The sequence below is a fragment of the Manacus candei genome, unplaced genomic scaffold, assembly GCF_025592945.1.
Source record: "Manacus candei isolate 608988 ecotype Guabito, Panama unplaced genomic scaffold, ASM2559294v1 h1tg000022l, whole genome shotgun sequence".
Classification (NCBI taxonomy): Eukaryota; Metazoa; Chordata; class Aves; order Passeriformes; family Pipridae; genus Manacus; species Manacus candei.
The window spans coordinates 2,895,474-2,915,219 of NW_026138070.1; the positions used below are offsets into that span (position 1 = coordinate 2,895,474).

The 19,746-nt window shown below is 47.2% G+C and overlaps 1 protein-coding gene across 1 annotated transcript in view; it reads right to left on the reverse strand.

Annotated features, from left to right (window-relative positions):
• Positions 1-16,435, reverse strand: part of KAZN (kazrin, periplakin interacting protein) — a 199,607-nt gene extending 183,172 nt beyond the window's left edge. The window contains exon 1 of the mRNA XM_051786493.1: positions 15,687-16,435. Within this exon, the coding sequence (XP_051642453.1) occupies positions 15,687-15,807 (121 nt within the window). The 5' untranslated portion in view covers positions 15,808-16,435. The remainder of the gene's footprint in view (positions 1-15,686) is intronic.
• Positions 16,436-19,746: the final 3,311 nt, after the last annotated feature.

Genomic DNA, 19,746 nt, shown 5'->3' on the forward strand with positions numbered 1-19,746 from the left:
GAAACGGAATAATAACAACCATGAAATAATAATATTTAAGAGAAAAAACAGAAGGGCTGGTGCTTTAGTAATTTTTCTTGTAGTTACGTGAAATAATCTAGTGAATTAAACTCCCCCCAAAAAAATCTGGAAGGCAAAATGTGTGTCTTGGGGGGACACAACAGCATAAACCCCCCGGTTCAGCATCACCCCTCCCTCACCTGGGGAGATCCAGGTGCTCCCCCTGGAGTGCCTTTGGCACAGCCAGACATTTCCAGGAGCACCAGAGAGAGTTCAGAATTCTCAGCACTTCAGAGAATTACACGGGAACCGGAGACAACTCCCCGTTTTCGGGAAAGAAAAAAAAAAACCATCATCTTCGGTTTTCCCCGCTCTGTTCTTTAAAACATGAGGTTTTGCGCCGCTCAGATCCCTCCGTGCCGCACATCATGTACCCAAACGATTACACAAATGCTGACTCGCGGAACATCAGCCCCTCCTCCCTCCTCCCAGACGGATTCACATTCCCCCCAGAAACCCCATTTGAATTTCCAATGGGATGCAGCGCCCAAGTTCCCGCAGTTTTACTGTGAGGCATTCAAGCAGCTCTAATGTTATGTGTGCCTTAGACGTTTTTTTAGGGAGAAACACGGAGCGCAAAGTAATGAAATGAAATGCTTTGCTGCTGCTTCGGAGCTCGATGCTTGAACGGGCTCCAAAATGCCTCGTCTTAAAGCAGGAAAAAGCCTTTTAAATAAACTTTTAAACTACACAGCTTGTATATTCTCCACCCAAAACAGAGGAAAATGAGTTTATAGTGAAACAGCTTCCAAAAGTTACAAGACTCCAACGCCTGGTGGGGAAGTTTTATGACCACATATATTCCAGTGCCAGCCTGGGATGCACGACCATGGGAAAGGATGGGCAGCATCTGCTGGGCTGGATGAGCTGGGTAAAGCAGGATGTGCTGGGCTGGAGTCTCTCCACCCATGGGTGAGGAGATTTCCCCCCCGGTCCCTGAATATTTATGGCTCAAAGCACAGCTGTGCTGGAGCCGCCTTGTCTGCGCGTTCTCACCCTAAAAATCCCTCAAGATTTCACCTCATGGTTTTTATTCCTTCTTCAAAGAGGAGAAGCCACTCCAAATGCAAGTTGGTCTGTATTAAACACCCTGTAGAGTGTGAAATAGGGGTGGTGTAGCACTGACCCTGTGCTGAACCTCAGGACCTGAAGCCCCTGATAATTCACTGAACTGCACAGTCTTTGGGGCAGCTGCAAACAGGAATTTCCCACATCTCAAGCAGCTGTGACTGAGTTATTGTAACAGTGCAGGAAAGGATGGAGATGCACATCCCAAATGACAGCATTCAGATGGTTGCATGGCAATAGCACATGGAAATGAAGTGTATTTGTTACCAGCACAGGTTACACCTCCAAACCCTGCTCTGTTTCCAAGCATCTTGTATTCAGAGCAGCACTGCAAAGGCAACAGTGGAAATTTCTCTGAGGAGGAGAGCAAAACCTGATTTTACATGTCATTCAACAAACACCATCTCTGCTGCCTTCCCTGGCACCCCACAGCTGGTGTTCCCATAACAACAGAGGAGATGCTCCACTGACCCTGCTGCTCAGTGCTCCTGGACAGCCCCAGCAGCACAGGGGAACCAGAGCTGTTGAAACACTTCCAGGACCTTGAAGGACCAGATGCTTACCCAATACCTCAATCTCAAAATACACCTGCAACAACACTTATCTTCATCCAACAACCATTTAAGGGTTTTTTACAAGAATGATAACATAAGCTGATAAAAGCTAAACAAAAAATTCGGGTGCAAAGCTGAAGAAATAAAATACCCAGGCTGAAAAAAAAAAATTACAGTTAGGAGAATACCTCATTTTCTGTAGCCCTTCATTTCCCCTGAATCACAATGAACTTACACCTTTAACTCCATCAAAAAGTTTTACAACTCTTTACACAATTTTCTATATGGAATAAGACACTAACACGGTGAAGCTTCAGGCATTTGATAGGAAGACATAAATCATGCCATGCAGGATGAGACATCAGCAGTAAAACAATAAAGGATATTTGTAAAATAAATACAAACAAAAGAAAATCTATTTATTAAATTAATTGGAAATTCAGCAAGGAAACAGCTAATAATTGCTCAGAGAAATTTGCTCTTCCATAAAGAATTGAGATTTCTTCCAAGGGCCAATATATATGCCTTGACAAGAGGTCTGTCCAATTTGGTCATATGCCCACAGGCTGTGGAGTTAATTATGGATAAGTTTACTTAATTATTCATCCATTTATTAACCACACCAGCCCTAGAAAATAAGGCAAACACTCTTCTTCAAAAACATTACTCTTCACCAAAATACAACAACCCTGGCAACTCCTTCCTCATCATGGGCTTATTTCTGCTTATTAAAGGAAATAACGTAACCCCAGGTGACACTTGAGAAATATTTCAAAACACACACACAAAACCAGACCCTGAAGGGCAGGATCTCACAGAGGACACCCTTCCTTCCATGCAGTAAAGAAATTCAAGGAGCCATTCCCCAGCCTAAGAACCCCCTCAGCACCCAAGAACTCGGGGAGATCGTGGGTTTGAGGCAACAAACCTCTGTAACAAGAGGGATTCTCAATAAACACCAATCCTGCCTCATTTCTGCTGCAGCCTGGCACCAGGGCAGGTTCACAGGTGCTGTGGTCCCTCCCCACTGGCAGCTTTGATACCTCTGATCCTGGAAGGTGGTGCCTTGTCACGCTGACCTTTCAGCTGCCTGGCCCCTGCTTGGCTGCTCTGAGCTCTGTGACAGCAGGGTGGTGACTCTGCACCATTTCAAGTCATCACCAGGGTGATGCATTAGGCTGGTAATGGCTTACACTTGTAAAGAAGGAAAAAAAAAAAAAAAGGTGCCAACAAGGAGAAAATGGCACGTGGAGTTTATTTCCTGACAAGAAATGTCGTGGTTGATTCTCATGCAGAAGGTGAGCCCGGTCTGAGGTGCAAAGAAACACTCAGCAGGTCAGAGCAGCACCAGCTGAGCTCGGCTCTGCTTTGCTCTCAGGGCTGGAGGGGGATGTTCTACAAGGGCCTGGAGTGACAGGACAAGGGGAATGGATTCCCACTGCCAGAGGGCAGGGATGGATGGATGTTGTAAAGAGATTCTTCCCTGAGAGGGTGGTTTGGCCCTGGCACAGGTTGCCCAGAGAAGCTGTGGCTGCCCCATCCCTGGGAGTGTCCAAGGCCAGGCTGGACAGGGCTTGGAGCAACCTGGGCTAGTGGAAGGTGTCCCTGCCTGTGGCAGGGGGTGGAACACAACAAGGTTTAAGGTCCCTTCCAACCCAAACCATTCTGGGATTTAAAGGAATACACCTGCTGGAAGAGTCCTGTATTTTAGGTGTCCAGTGCAGCTCCTCCCTGGCCCAGACCCAGCAGACACCACGGGCTCCTCTCACACACACAAGGGTGTCTGCAAAGTAAAACAGTGTCTCTTTACCTACCAAAAACGAGGGGAAAAACCTTCATTCCTCAGGTATGCTCTTTTAAAATGGGAACAAACAAATCACTGTTCATCAAGAGCACTGCAATATTTATTAATCCCTCATGTTAGTTGAACTAATTAATAATATAAGAGTTACCAAGAGCAATTCTCCAACAGGATTTAGCACTGAATTATGAGTACTTGTTCACTGGAATTTTATTTAGCTAAAACTGCTTCTCTGGCAGGAAATTCTCTGCAGCTTGCCCTAAGCTTCATTCCCAGAATTATTTTTGGGGTGAGTTGTTCTGACCTGGGTGGGCTCTGTGTTCCCTTGTGGAGCTGAAAGCAACACCAAGCAGGAATTTCATTTTCCTTGCATTTACTCATGACACAAAGACTTTTGTCATTTCCTTGGTCACACTGTCCTGGCATCCATCCTAAATCCTGCAGTAAGCACAGTGTGGGTGCTCCAGGCTGATTTGAGCTCATCTCCTCTAATAAGAAGCTGAATTAAATCAAATTGATGCAGTCCAGAAGAATTTTCAGGGTTGTCTGGGACATCAAACAAAACTTTTACACAGAGGACAACGACAGAAAAACTCACAGATGAATTTGGACTGATCCCCAGAAGCATGAAAGGCCCTTGATGTGACTCTTGTACGAGTTACAGTTTCCCCAAATACTTTTTGTTTCCTTGAAATGCCTTTTTTTTTTTTACAGGAAAATGGCAGATAACAGCTGCTGCTAAGACAATACTCATTTTTCTTTTTGGATTTCAGTGTTCACTTCGAGAGGCTTCAACTCATGAAACTAAGAAAATTCTCACAACAGAAAAAGCCAGAGATGCAAAAGCTCTGATTTTGAAAATTTTGTTTCTTTTTTTTTTTCCCCTGCAGGTGAGATCACCAGCACATCATCCTCACCACTGAACATTTCCTGGGCTCAAATCCTCAGGACAAATTTGATTTCTATCAAACATGGCCCGTTTGATAAACCAAACGCTGCTGCTTGTAATCATCAAATCACATTAAATCAGCCCAATCACCCTGAAACGAGCCTAAATCTGTCCAGATTAGCTAATCTGAAAGAGTTATCATCTCATGGAATTAGATTGCAGCCAGACAGGTCCCAGCCAGCTTCAGGATGTGAGGAGCCACCAGCAAAGGGCTCAGAGCTCCATGTGGAGGGATGATCAGATGGAGGGATCAGGGGTGACCTGAGCCCAGAACAGCCTCACTTGGTCCCACAGATGAGGGAGAAGCAGCAGCACAGCTCAGACTGGAAGCACTTTGCCACCAGTAAGAGCCCAGCACTGACTGGGGACACAGGAGAGGAGGGAGCCCTGTGCTCGCCCTGCTCCGGGGGTTTGGTGCATCCGTGAAGGTTTTTACACCCATAAACTCAGACGAGTTTGAGTCGGGCTGGAAGGGAGCTCAGCTTTGCAGTGTACTCTGCCTCCCTCTCCTGGCCCGTTCCCGGGAATTCTGGACATCAGCTGCTTTGGGTGCAAAGTGAACCGAGAGCAGCACGAGCCACATCAGGGTATCAGTGCACGAAGATGTGCAAAACCTACAGACGAAAAGACTGGAGCCCTGGAAATCCTCCCCAACCCTGTGCTGAGGCTGCCAAACCCACATTTACCCAGCAAAAAGAAAGAGAAACAGCCCGGCCAAGACACCAATAACTCCCCTTGCAGATCACAGGGGTATCAAAACCCGACTCAGCCTTCCTCAAAAGAAACCATCACGGCCCCACTCCCCCATCAATCATTTTAAATTTGTTACTAAATGCCCTCCCCAAGGGAAAGAGGGGGGGGGGGGGAAAAAGCTCAATCTGAGCCACGATTGCCTAATTCAATCAAGAAGAATGAAGGCAGCAAACCTCAAGTGGAACATTACCCTGCTCAGCGAGAGTTAACATAACAAAATCCCTCCCTCCACAGGGAAAACAAGAACATTCCTGGAGTGCAGTCAAACAGCACAGGGCATTCCCAGGTAACTGGGACCAGCTGGGTTAGAAAAGCTGGAAGAAAAGAGGGAGAAAGAAAGAAAAAAAAAACAAACTAAACCCCTGTTCTACTCACAGGAAAAGCAGCAGCTGCAGCCTGAGTTTGGGGTTTTCTTTGGATAAACTTAAATATGTGATTAATGGCTGGCAATAGCTGGAATACAGTCAAATGCTCGAGATCAATAGCATAATTAGCATTAGATGCAATTAGATCCAGGCAGCTGGATCCTTGAGAAGCTCATTTGTATTTTAAACTTTCTTGTGTGTCTTTTGCCATCCAAGCTGGGGATTATGTTGACTTGGGGTTTTTTTTTTACATAGTGAAAATTAAGAATTTAAATGGCAGGAAGACCCCCATGGAAATGTTGGTACTAATTTTATCCGTCTCTGATTCTAAGGAATATTAAATTTTAAATAAAATGCAGAATTTCATAGAAAAAACAATCTAACAACTGAAATGCTTTCTCTGGGGTTCCTAAACATGTAAAATAAATCTTCACAGGAGTTAATCCCATTTAACCAACTGTGAATGTTAAATTACCCTTCTAGTTCATTTACAGTTTGCCTTAAAGACAAAAGTTTTTGGGTTTTTTTTGGGTTTTTTTAATCTACAAAAGCAGCATTTTGCTGTTTACAGGAAATAAATCCCACCTTATAAATGTGGGTAGTTGTTATTTGGAACTTGATGTGTTTGCTGTACTTTCCACATTATTTACTAAGCCCCTAATTCTTGAGGGGGGGGGGAACAAGAAAATCTCAGCTTCCAACTAAGAAAGTGCATCTATTTGTAGAGGACATTCAGAAATCCAAGTCCAAAAAGTCTTTTCCCTACTTATTCCTTTTTTTAAAGCAACCAACTCAGCTGGGGCTGCCCATCCCAGTCGCCTGACTCAAATCCACAGGAATTTGGGATGATAGATCACTGTTTTTCAAGTCAGGGTGTGATCAGCATCTTAAAAACACAGCAAATTGATAGAGAAGCTGGTGAAAAACAAACTGCTCTCAGGCCTGCAATGGGCCACTGGAAACCTGCTGCCCAAGATGAATATATACATAAAAAGGAAAGAAAAAGAAGAAAAAAAAGAGGGGTGGTGGAAGAAAAAAAAAAAAAAGGTTTTAAGTTTCTTGAAGAATATTTTTGCTCTGTCTCAGAATACACGTCAAGAAACAGATTTTTTTTTTTTTGGCCAAAACTACTTTTACTTTAAAACAGGTGCTTGATAGGGAATGAGGATCCAGGCAGGAGCTGTTTTCCCAGAGCACTGCAGGAGACACCAGGCAGCAGCCACCGGGGGTCAGCACCACAGCAGGAAGGCCACTGATGTCAGAAACACCAGCTTTTCCAGAAAAACAGAATTATTCGGGTCGTGGGTATCAGCCACAGCCAGGTGCAGGTTGATGGAGAGCTGTGTCTGACAGGGGGACTGGATTATTCAGTGAGAATTTTGAAAGAGCTGCTTTTTTAAGAGTCCTTTGCCATCATTACCTGTCCACAGGTGAAAAACAGAGCAAGGAGCTCCAATCCACTGCAATCATAAAAATGACATACTGATTTAACCTGTTGTTTGACTCATTACTGGAGTCTTCCCAGACTTCCCAGCAGCTGGGAAATATGGATAAATAGAGTAAATAAATGTGCCCAGAGCTGTATGATGCCACAGCCAGGTCACTGAATATTTCTAACACATTAAAGGGAACTGAAGTACCTTTGCACCACCTGCACCTGCCCTGCAAAGCTTCCAGTGCAGCCAGGAAAGAATCAAACCCTTATTTAAAGCCTGTAGAAATCACCATACACTCCCAGCTGAGCACACAAGTGCTGCTGATCATGGAATCACAGATTCCCAGAATGGTTTGGGTGGGAAGGACCTTAAAGTTCTTCCAGTCCCACCCCCTGCCATGGGCTGGGACACCTTCCACTGTCCAGGTTGCTCCAAGCCCCGTCCATCCTGACCTTGGACACTTCCAGGGATCCAGGGGCAGCCACAGCTTCCCTGGGCAACCTCTGCCAGGGCCTCCCCACCCTCCCAGGGAAGGATTTATTCCCAATATCCCCTCTCTCCCTGCCCTCTGGCAGTGGGAATCCATTCCCCTTGTCCTGCCACTCCATGTCTTTGCAAAAAGCCCCTTTCCAGCCTTCCTGCAGCAGCCCCAGCCCCATCACTCAGCATTCCTCAGGGATATTCCTGGCAAACCTGAGTTTTGCAGCCACTGAAGCAGATTGTACCCTTCCTTTGGTGTCTGCACAATCAAGCTCTTGACAGGCAACACCTCTGTAAGAGAACCTGAGCAGCTCAAACCAGGGACAGACTATTTTTATCCGGGCAGAAAGATGCTGCAGGGAAGAATGAAACTTCTTTTTCCTGTAACTCACAGCATTAGATGCCTTTTGTTTTGCCAAGCCTTGACAGACACACTCTGAACTCCCTGGAATTTAACTTATTTGCTTTTTTTAACCATTTGGTTGAGGGCAGCACTTCCAGCCTCCTCACCAAAGGCAGTCAGTGCCGTGCACACAGAATATAACACACTATAACTGCCTTGCTCGAGTAATGGGTGAGCAGGGGAAAAAAAAGGAATAGTGGAAATACAGATGAATTTAATTGCCTGGAACTTGCTCTCCTCACCAGAGGCAGCACAGCCCAGCTGGCAGAGCAGCACTGAGGTGAACAGGTCGTGCCATCAACCAGAGTGGGGGCACTTTGCTCCAAGGTCACCAGCTCTGGCTGCTGTGCTGGGAGCCCTTAAACAGGTGCTTTTGGGATAATTACAGTATTAGAGGATAATACTGCAAAAATGCAATATTCCTCATTTGCAACCCATCTGCCACAACTCTTGGGACACTGCAGCATCATCTTTCTCTTCTGCAGGAAAAAAAGCCATCCCTTTTTCTCTCCCAACCTGTTTTCTCTTTACTCAGAGAAAACTAAGGGAATCAAACACGTTTTCCCTATTCAGACACGGTTTTGCCATGTTTAAATTTCATACGTTATTTCATTCCCAGCCAAGATAGCATGTGGGTATTTTGAGAGTATTGTCTCGTGGTTCTGTAGGAATGTTCAGTTTTGGAAGGGCTCACATCACTGCAGCCACTGCATTACCCAGGGCAATAAAGCACAAAGGCAATAACACCTCAGCCTCCTTCAGCTGATCTCCCAGTTAAAGATGCTGATGGCCTGGATGTGTTCTAGGAAAATACTTTCATTATTTCACATCAGAATTTAGGAAAAAAATATCCATTTACACGATTCTCAAAAATCCCCACCTACCATAAAACAGGATAAAGCCAGAGCAAAGGCAAAAGCTTTGCTTCATGTCTTTCATCCCCTTTTCCTTTCTATTAATGCATGGCCATTAAAATTGCCTCCAAGACCTCCATAGGGAGAATAACTAATTCCTGTTTGTAGCTGCAAATCCAATCATACACACATTTTCAGTTCATTATTTTGGTGTCATAAAAACATGAGGGTTGCAATTGCAAGGAATTATTACATCCATATACTTTGCTATTCAGGAACATTAATTGGCAAAACCAAATTTGTCCATCAGGAGGGCAGATGAACACTGCCCATAATTGAATCAGGAGTAAATCAGCTCACAAGTGGTTCATATACAGATGGTGTAATAATCGAGTCTGTTGAGATGACAGGGAACAATTTATATTTAATTTATGCGAGAAAAATACGTTCAATATTTTCTTTCTGTTTTCTGTTGTTGGTTTGGGGTTTTTTTTTGTCAGACACTCGATGGTTTATGACAGTCATAACATTTGGGAAAAGCTGCTTCTTGTTGTCTGAAGGATAAACCCCTCCTGCTGTGCATTATATAAATAGATTAGGTACATGGACAGAATTTCACAGTTGATGGTGCACCCATGGTCACTGCTGCTCTCCCCTCAGGGGCTGGGCTGGTTTTAAGCAGATTAATCACATCTACACGGGACAAGGGACTCTCCCATGGGGTGAAGTGACAGAGGAATTACTTGGCCACAGAGGGGGTGGGATGCAGCCCCACAGCACTGGGCACCTCAGCTCCCAAACGTGCTGTCTGCCCAACAGGACCCCACAAGTCCAGGGTACTGCTGCAGGGAGTGAAGCCTGGAGAATCCAAGGAAATGTGGAGTCAGCTCCAGCCTAAGTCCAGCTTTCACCATCTCTTTAATACCCAAACTCCCTCCATCCCCATTTTTGGAAAACACTGGTTTTCTTCCCTCCTCCAAGCAGGTACAATCGACCACCCACTATCTGGCCATCTGATCTCTGCTGTGAGAGACCCCTGCCCCCCTGTCCCAGCCAGGCACTGCAATTCCACTTCCCATGGGCTTTTCCAGTCTGGAATGAACCACAGCAGGAAATCCCCTCACAGATAATGAACCCTCCAGTCTCTTACCCCCCACTTTGCCCACTGAAATTGTGTCTTCACTGATCTCTCACGTACTTCTCATTTATATTTTTGAGCATTAACAAGACCTTGTCTGTGGTGCCTCTCTGCCCTTCAGAGCCCTGTGCAGCCCCAGGGTCACCTGCAGCTCCCTGAGCAAACAGCAATGGCCCAATATTTGTGGGATTAAAAGGATAATACTGTAAAGCAATAAAAGGCACAGACAGTAAGTGGACTCCATCCACTCTTTTCCTCCTGGGAGCACAGGGCTACCTAATGAAGTGAAGAGAGGGAGATAAATGTCACTTCTTTTTATCCCTAATAACAGCTCATTCCACTGGGTGGAAGAGAAAAATATCAGTGATCTTCCCATTTCATTTGTGTGGCCCCTGAATCTATTCAGCTCAGGCAGGAGCACATCACCTGTCAAGGAGCATTTTTACTATTTGCTTTTCTGGGAAGAGGGAAAAGACATTCATTCAAGTGCTGGAGCTGGAGAGGCTCAGATTATCCAGTTCTCAGCTAAAACACAAAACTCCAGGGGCTGCTGGAGCAGTTGGTTTCTGACACGTTCCTCGTCATCTCGGAAAAACAGGGATTTGGTTTTGGCAAAAATGACCCTCCTTTCTACACCAACACACACAAGGTGATTTAGCATGACAGTATCATACATGGAAAGTTGGCAGGGATTTTTATCAAGCACCACAGTGATGAGCACAGAGATTTATGTGGTTGTTTTCCAGCTGCTGAAGCCTGTTCTAACCCCAGCATGTAAACCCAGACCACAGCTCCCCCCCGGGGAACAGAAACCTTGCAGGCAGGTTTAGAAACAGGTGAAAACTCAACATTTGTACCCCATGAAATCTCAACAGAATAACAGGCAATTCTGTGATGCTGCAGGCAGTTTTCCAGGTGCCTGCAGGGCTGGCCAGCAGCACAACACCCTTGGGTTTCTGCATTGTGGTGACGGGACAAGGAGTAGAGAGTTCACACTGAAAGAAATCTAGGTTGGATACCTAAATTGGATACCTAAAATGGAAAAAATTCCTCCCTGTGAGGGTGGGGAGGCCCTGGCACAGGTTACCCAGAGAAGCTGTGGCTGCCCCTGGATCCCTGGAAGTGTCCAAGGTCAGGTTGGATGGGGCTTGGAGCAACCTGGGCTGGTGGAAGGTGTCCCTGCCCATGGAAGGGGTGGGAATTAGATGAGCTTTTAGGTCCCTTCCAACCCAAACCATTCCATGACTGAGCATTACAAGTCACTGATGTCACCCAGGATGTCACTGGTGCCCCCCACCCAGGCAGACCAGGCCCTTGGGGATCACCAAACCCACCTCACTCCACCCACCTGATACCTGCTCCTGCCTCTTGCTTTCCCCAAACCAGGAACCCTAACCCCAGGCACAGTAATTAACCCAGGCTGTTGAGTCATATTTGAAAACATCTTTGCTATCCACACCCCCCTCTTCTCCTGGGAGAGCAAATAAACAGCTTGTTACCATGAAAGATTTATTACTGCCTAATGCACACAGGAAACCTGATGCACTAAGTACCAGGGAACACATTCCCAGCCCGGATTCTGTGTGGTCTCAGACCAACAGATCCAAGCAGATTTTATGCTGTTTTTTTCTTGTTGTCCATGGGAGGAAAGAACAGCTGTCACTAAAGGTTTAATCAGATGCTCTCAGAGCTGGAGCCTGAGCTCTGAAGTGCTGTACTACAGGAAACCCAGGAGCAGCAAGGACCTGATGGGAACCACCCCTGGAAGTGTTCAAGGCCAAGTTGGACAGGGCTTGGAGCAGCCTGGGCTAGTGGAAGTGTCCCTGCCCATGGCAGGGAGAGGAACTGAATGAGATTTAAGGTCTCTTCCAACCCAAACCATTCTGGGACTCTGTGACACCTCCCTCAGTGCCTGGTGGCACTGCTAAACTCAAACCAAACTCACATCCACTTGGGGAGCAGCCACCAGAGTGGGACCCAGGCTACAAGTGCTGGATGATGGATATGTAATGGCAAGATAATATGGAAAAGATTCACTGCAAAATCCCAGAGCCTGGATGATTTCCAAATTGCTTTCTTGCTCGTTCTGGTCACATCTTCAATCAAGGTCCTTATTTCATAACCAAAGGAAAATTAACTGGCAAGACATAAAGAAAAAATATTGGGAGCCTAAAAAAAATCAGCAGCATCTGTGAGCCAAGGAATTGATGGAAAATGACAATTAATCTAATGGAGCAGTGAGTCAGAGAATAATGCATGATGGTGAATCCAGAAAACTGCATTATACCAAACAAATTGCTTGGAATCTGCCCATGTATAAAATAAATGGTTTCTCTGCTAAGCCTAATTCTTCCAGAAAGCCCTCAGCTCTCCTTGAGATCAGAGCTCATTTCACATGTTCAATATTTCATGGGAGAACAGAGGGGAAATACCCTTTAAATTCTCAGTCACCCTCATTTTTAAGTTAGGTTATGCCAACCATAAATCTTTCAGACCTTTTTCTTCTTCTCCTAAAATTAAAAATTAGGGCCTTTCATTTTGGTACTGGTAAAATTTATAGCATGTACTTGTGCCAGATTCAAATTTGTGCTTCAAGCAGGAAAGATCCTCCAGCATTGCCCGGTCAAGGGGAATTTCTCCCGGGATCAGGAAGATTTAGGACAGGGCTATGAATCCAGCCTAATTCCCAATTACTGCCTTTGGAAATCACCAGCCCTGTAGTCAGGCTGGATGAGGCAAAACCCCAACCAACCTACATGGTTTGCCAACGAAACAGAAACCTAATTCCCTGAGCCACCCCAGGCAGGAATTACAGCCCCTCTTTGGAAATCAAACTCCCTCTAAATGTGACCATGTCCCCAGGTGACAATGACAGATCTTTCATATTTAATGCCTGCAACAACAAGGATTTACTGCCTTGGGAAGCTGGAATTTTGTCAGTGAATTCCCAAAGCAGGGAGCACTATTCCCTGTGCTCGTGGCAAATAAACACCCAGGTAACCAGAGGGAACACATCCCAGCAAACAGAGTTATTGAGGTGCAGTAAATTGGTGAGATAAGGGGCAGTGTAACAGGATGGGAAGACAGAAATTTAACTTGCCAAGGAGCATCCCATGTGCTGTGCATCCAGAGGATAAAGAAAGAGCAAGTACTTGTGCAAAGGGCAAAGCAGCTCTGGGGCAGGGCTGCCATGTGATAACACAACCATCAGACTGAGACTGTGATAATGCAAATCTCCACAGGCTGTGCTGGAATAATCAGCCAATTGTGCAGAAGCAGCTGCACAGAAGAACTTCCCAAGTTTCCATGGATGGGGACGAGGTGCAGTGGGGAGGAGGGAGGTTGGCTTTCCAACATTCAGCTTTTGGTTTGCAGAGCAAGTTACTGAAGAGCAGCACTGGGAGAAAGGGAGACGTTTGCCAGGGGGTGTCACACACCCTCTGCTCTTCTCCATGGAGAACAGATAATGCCACAAACCCCCCCAGGCACGTTTGGCCAGCAGAGCCCAGCTCTTCTCCCAGGGGATTTGGAGAAGGGTCCTTATACCAATGGCAGAAGCAACAAAACCCAGGAGCTCGTTCCAGGTGGTGCATCAAAGGTGCTGTCGAGCCTGTGATCTGCCTGGAGCTCAGCAATTCTCCAGGCACATCATCTGACATTTAATTAAGGCCAAGGCCTTTATCATTCAAGCACATCACAGGGTTATTAAGAAGCCCAAATGTCACCAATGCCAGTGATGTGGCACTGGGGGTCTGCAAATGTTTCCTGTGAGATTTGGGCTGTTTGGGTCAGAACTGACTCCTCACAGCTCCTCAGGGATTGTCACTGGAGAGAATCACAGGGGTAAGATTTGCTTTTATGGTTTGTAAAGCCATTTGCACAACCCTACACAACATGAAGTCCTTTTATGGCTTTACCCCAAATATCATTTGTCCAGTGACACAGGACACAACTAAATAACCAGAGTTTGATGTCCCAGACATGAATCCATTCCTGTTTCCTCAGGGCATCCTTCCTGCCCACACCTCGAGGGCCTATGACCACAGACAGAGCCACAAATATATCACAGCTGAAGCTCTGCTTTCAGGTGTGCTGAGTATAAATTACCATTGCCATGAGGATAGAAAACACATATAATCTGCTGAAATCACTTGAGATATCAGTGGCATTCATCCTTACATTGTACACACCTTGTACCTGAGAGAACACCTAGAAAATCCTACTAATACAATCCACCAGAAGGAAAAAAATCTTCTGCTTGGGTTACTGCAGTGGGATTCAAAAGCCCTGGAGTCACAGGTTTCCTCTCTGGTATTTTCCTCTAAGAAAGGACATGCAAAAGCAAACCAAATTAAAATTACCACCTGTGTTTTTTTCCACCTGGTTGGTTTCATTAATTTGGGAAACAAACTGCTCACCCAGGACTGGGACTTCCTCAAACATCTCCTCTTCAGGTAACATCCAACACAACAGATCCACAGCCTTAGGTCTGATCCCAGGACATGGAATAGGAAAGTTTAATACTAAACACTCTTGGAGATCTGCCTGACATTACCTTGGAGGCAGCTGCATGAACTTAGGGCTTGATTAACTGCTTAGCTGTCAGCTAACAGTCACCCAGCTCAGCCTGTGAAAGTACTACAAGAGGCACAGCAGAAGTTGCAAAAAGATCTGCAGAAAACCCTGATAACATGATATTTTGAATTTCACCACAGAAATAGAAGCATACAATCCAAACATCATTTGTTGCAGGATTGGTTGGGGAGGGGAGAGAGAAGAGAGGAAAAAGAGGATGGGACATTTTGGAGGATATTTGTGCTAAGATATCTGCACCAGCACAAACAGTATTAAAGTACCAATAGGTCTGGGTAAAACAAGCCTAAAACACAATCTCTAAGCTCTAAAAATTCATAGCAAGTGTTGTTATGGCATCATTGCAGAAAGCCAGGCTTTCTCCACAGCAAGTAAACAAACACATCCATCCTCAGAGCTGCCTGTCAGCAGGGAGAGGAAAAGGAGAACAAGTCTTGTAAAATCCCTTATCCAATGTATTAGACTTGGGAACTCAGGTATGAGGTAGGGTGAAAGCACAAAGCTCTGGGGCATTTCATGGACTGGTACTTCAGAGCACCAGGAGCCACCAATGTGAGAACAATTAATGAAAACAAGAGGCAAACATGGAAAATTTGGGATTAGTCATGTTATACACCACCTGCTTAACAGCCAGAAGGCAGAGACAAGAGAGAACCAGGCCCATCTGTAGAGACTCAAAAATGTATGAAAACAACTGGGGAAAGGATCAGAGCTGCCAGGTGCTACAATAACACAGACAACCACGGAAAGCAATGGAAAACAACAAACACTTTGTCCTTCATAGCCCTGACCACCCAAGCAGAGACCCACACACCTGAAGGTGCTCTGTGCTGCAGCATCACCCTCCAAACCAGCAAATCAACCTCCACTTGGAGTGCCCTGATTTTGAAATGGAAAAAAATCACCACACGTGTTGTGTTCACACCAAAACACAACAGCAACTTCCACTGTCAGGGAAAGAGCAGCTTGTTCCAGTCCACATTTACCAAAAACCACACAATCATCCCAACCCTTGCTCATATTTGTGACTATTTGGACACAAAGCTTTGGAGTGATCTCATGGGAAGCTGAGGCAGGTGTGCAAATGCAACAGGGGTCCAGTTTTCCCTTTGGAAAACACCGGGTTTTAGGGAAGAACTTGGGAAACAGGACAGGGAAAGGACAGTAAGGACACTGCAAACCAGGAGGTGGGATGGGCTATAAGGTGGTAGCTGTACATATTCCTCTCTTACCTGCTTCCATGAGCTGGCACTGCTGCCCAAAAACTTGTGAGAAGGTAACAGGCCCTGGTGCAGGGCTGGAGGTCACCGGAGGGGAGTCCATAGTTCTCTCAGCGTCCTCTGTGTTAGTCATGGAGCAGAGCCCAGCAGCTCTGAGAAGCTCCCGTGCCTCACAGATCCTCGGTGGGCAGGAGGAGACCCCCAGGGAGCAACGGTGCCTCTCCCAGAACTCCCAGGATGCTCCTTTCCCTCTTTTCAAGGGGCAGGATCAGCACACGTTTTCAGCTGAGTGTCATCAGTATTTTCACTGAGGAAAATGAAGTGTCTGCGCGTCTCCCAGGTGGTTCTTATTTGCCCTGGGCAGGTCTGGTGGCTTCAGGCACAAATCAGCACCTGGCACTGAGGATTGGCCCCCTCGGGGGTTTCTGCCATGGTTTGAGCAAAGTCATGAGGTTCTTCTCCTCCCGAGGTGTCTGAACCCAGCAGCAGCTTGTCCGTGAGCCCGGGCACATCCCCTGCGGGAACACGGGAGTTTCCCAGGGCGGGATGCTGGAGCCGGGAGCCTCCGTTCTGCGAGGGCCCCGGGGATGCTGGAGCGCCGCAGAGATCCTTCTCCGCCTCTCCGCGGGGCTTGGAGCCCGAGCTTCACCTCAGGAGGTCACCGGAGGCTTCCAGGGGACGCAGCCCCCTCTGGGACCGGCGGCCCCGGGGCTGCGGCGGGCGGGCTCCGCTCGGGGGGCTCCGGCAGCTCCCGGCATCACCCCCCCGCCGCTTATCCCTTCCCTACAGCCCGCTCCCCCCTTCCCCCAGCCCGACAGGCGAGGGGGAGGAGACTGGAGCCACGTTAAGTAACATCCTCTGCCCTGCTGCAGTGGCTGCCTGGCCCTCCTCCCTCTGCCCGGATGCAGCGGCTGCTCCCGGAGCGCTCCTGGAGGCGCTTGGAAGTGCTAACTCAGGCAGGGAACAGCGAATCGCCTGCCTCAGCCCTCTCCCGGCTGCCTTAACCCTCTCCCGGCTGCCTTAACCCTCTCCCGCCCACCCGCCCGCTGGGATGCTCAAGGGAAAGGGGGAAAGACGCCAGGGCTGGTACCCAAACCCGACCGCGGAGCCCACGGCTCTGCATCCCGCAGGGACGCCTGGCTGGAATTCCTTCAGTGTAAAAAAAAAAAAAAATCCAGGGTTGTTTGCAGGGACCAAGAGTTAACTCCCCGCAAAGTCTGACACCGCTGATTCATCCTCACTTTACAAACTCCCTCTGCCAATGCGAGGGATGCTCGCTCCGGGAGCTCCGCGTGAATTTGTCCTCCGTGAGTCATCGGAGCTTTCTTTGGGAAGTCTGCTGGGAATGAAGGTTGTTACCTCACGGCCAGGAAAACACACCGTGCCCCGGGTGGAAATTAGAGACGGTCGGGTTAGAGCAGCAGAAAGGCCGGGGCAGAGGATGAGAGGCACCTGCGGGTACCCCCAATGCTGGGGGGGCAGAGCGGGGATCTCAGCCCCCCTGTAGCCGAAGGAGGCACAGAGAGGCGGATTCACTGCCCAGGGACACCCGGGGAATTCTGAGCAGCGGGAATTGGAGTCACGTCTGCCGGTCTGTGCCGCAGCACAGCTCCCGGGGCTGGGGCGCTGCCCAGAAAATCCCAGCTCGGTCATTTTATTGTATCTATCCCCAGGTATTACAGAGTTTAAGGAAGGACTATTTTACAACGAGGGTGGGGAGGCTCTGGCGCAGTTGCCCAGAGAAGCTGTGGCTGCTCCATCCCTGTAAACACCCAAGGTCAGGCTGGACAGGGCTCTGAGCAATCTAATCAAGCTGAAGATGTCCCTGCTCATGGCAGGGGGTTGGACTCGGTGCCCTTTAAAGTCCCTTCTAACCCAAACTATTCTATGATTTAAATGGTTTTAGGCTCAGATTTGCTAGGGCAGAGTCCAAACAAACAACCCAGAGACTACTTTGCAGGTTTATTTTGCTAAAGACACAGGGAAGAATTTCTGTCCTCACAAGAACGAAGAGATTCAACTTGACCTTCTGGTTCTTCATATGGAGGAAAGCAAAAACTGGGCCATTTGGTCCACATGTCTTCAACATTCAGATATTCATTCTTGGGGCTGTTTTTTAACTTCCCAACTCTTTGCCTGTTATTCTCTCTCACCATGTCCCAGGAAATCCTCCCAGAGCTGTTTGGTAACTTGTCTGCAAAATCCACCAGAGCTGCATTGAGCTCTGAAATATTAAAGCTTAACTAAAAAAAAAAAAGAAAAAGGGGGGGGGGTAATTATGCAAGAGATTACTTGGAAGTCCCTTTTCCCTTTTTTCTTAGCAAAACTTTTCCAACTTCAAGACTTCAGCAGTTTTAGCATTGCAGACCAACTCACAGATACATTTTCCTTCCCCCCAGTTCTAATGTGCATTAGGAGAACACACTGGAGGTTCTTGAAAAGCAAAACAACTCAATAATCTTATAAAACCTTTATTCTGCAGGCCCTCAGGACCCTGTCACTGGAGGAGGGATGGGCACCCTGGGGATAAGAGAACTTCCCAGAGAGGGAATAAAGCGAGGAAATGTTGAAGCCTGTTTGCTGTTTGATTTCCAGAGGATTGTCCAGAGGAGCAGCAGTGCTACCACCACCTCTGCTGCCCTCAGGGTCTGTGCTCTATGTGGGGCAGTGGTTACACAACACAACTCGCTTCACTTCCCACCCTGTGCACAGGCTGCTGGCACTGGGTCAGCTCAGCCCACGGCCCTGAAAACCAGAGAGCCAGAAAACAAGCCCTTCTGTTTGGGCTGCTCTGGGGGCTGCACCTGCTCAGCATCCACTGCCTTCTCTCCCAGTGGCACTGGGAGCAGATCAGCAGTGCAGACACACCCAGGCCTTCCCTTTACTCTGGGCACAGGACAAGGGATGCTCCGGTTCAGCTCAGAATATTTTGCTCCTAAGAAATGACCCTCTGTGAGGTACAGAAGTGATATTTGCCACATACTTCACTGCAGCTCAGCTGGATTTTACTCACAAGCTGGCACCTGTGTTGCTGTGCCCAGTCCCACCCAGGATCCAGTGCCACATTTCTTCCTCTGGGCTTCTCTGTTTACCACAACAAGCTGAGGTTTATTGAACACGTGCAAGGTTCCTTAAGGTCCCCCACAGCCTGCAGGTTCCATGGTGAGCTCCATCAGCTGCACCCTGCACAGAAAATAACTACTCATAGAACAGATAACCTGATAATTTTTCCAAATTGCAATTTCCAAAGCTGATTTTTCCAAAATGGAAAAGGAGGGGCTCTGGGCACCCCCAGCCCATGCTGGCAGCAGCACAGGAGCAGTTCACATGGGGACAGAAGAGCCTTGGAAAACACCAGCTCAATGGAGATCTGCTTCCCTTCCATATCCAATTATCCCACTGAACAGACAACAATATGCCACAGGAAAATGTCTGAAAGGGAGAGAAGAAACTCAGCTCAACTCATTACATCAACAGAACAGGCAGTTCATTATAGTGGGACTTCACTGCTCCACAAATACCCTGGGTAAGAAATGGGGTTATTCACAACAATGTTCTTGGTAGCAAAGGCTTCAGGAATGGGGAAGGGCTGAGGAAAGAACACTCAGATATTGTCCCTAATGAGATGTCAGCAGCTCCCAGTGGTAACGAGGGAGAGCTCATTTGTTGTGTGTCAGAAGTCAGAGTTTCACTGGTACAAGGCAGAGACTCTGGGGAAAAAAAATAGCAGATAAGGATTTTTGCATTTGCTTCCAGCACAGCACTGTGTCAGGGAGGGCTGGCAGAACCACAGGCTGGATCCATGGGGGTGTATGGATGGGATTATTCCCCAGCAGATTATTCCCCACTGAGATCAGCTCTGGAATGCTCCTGCCCTTCTGCTGCCTGTGCTGTGCAAGGCAAATGGAGTTTTGTAGGACTCACTTTGAAGCAATGCACTTAAGGTTTGGCATCACAGGCAGCAATTAAACATATTTCTGCCTTCTTTCAGATTACATCTCCATCAGCTCTTGGCTGAAAGAGAGTTTTGTTTGGTTGAGTTTTATTCTTCCTGAAAAAAAAGTCTGAAAGG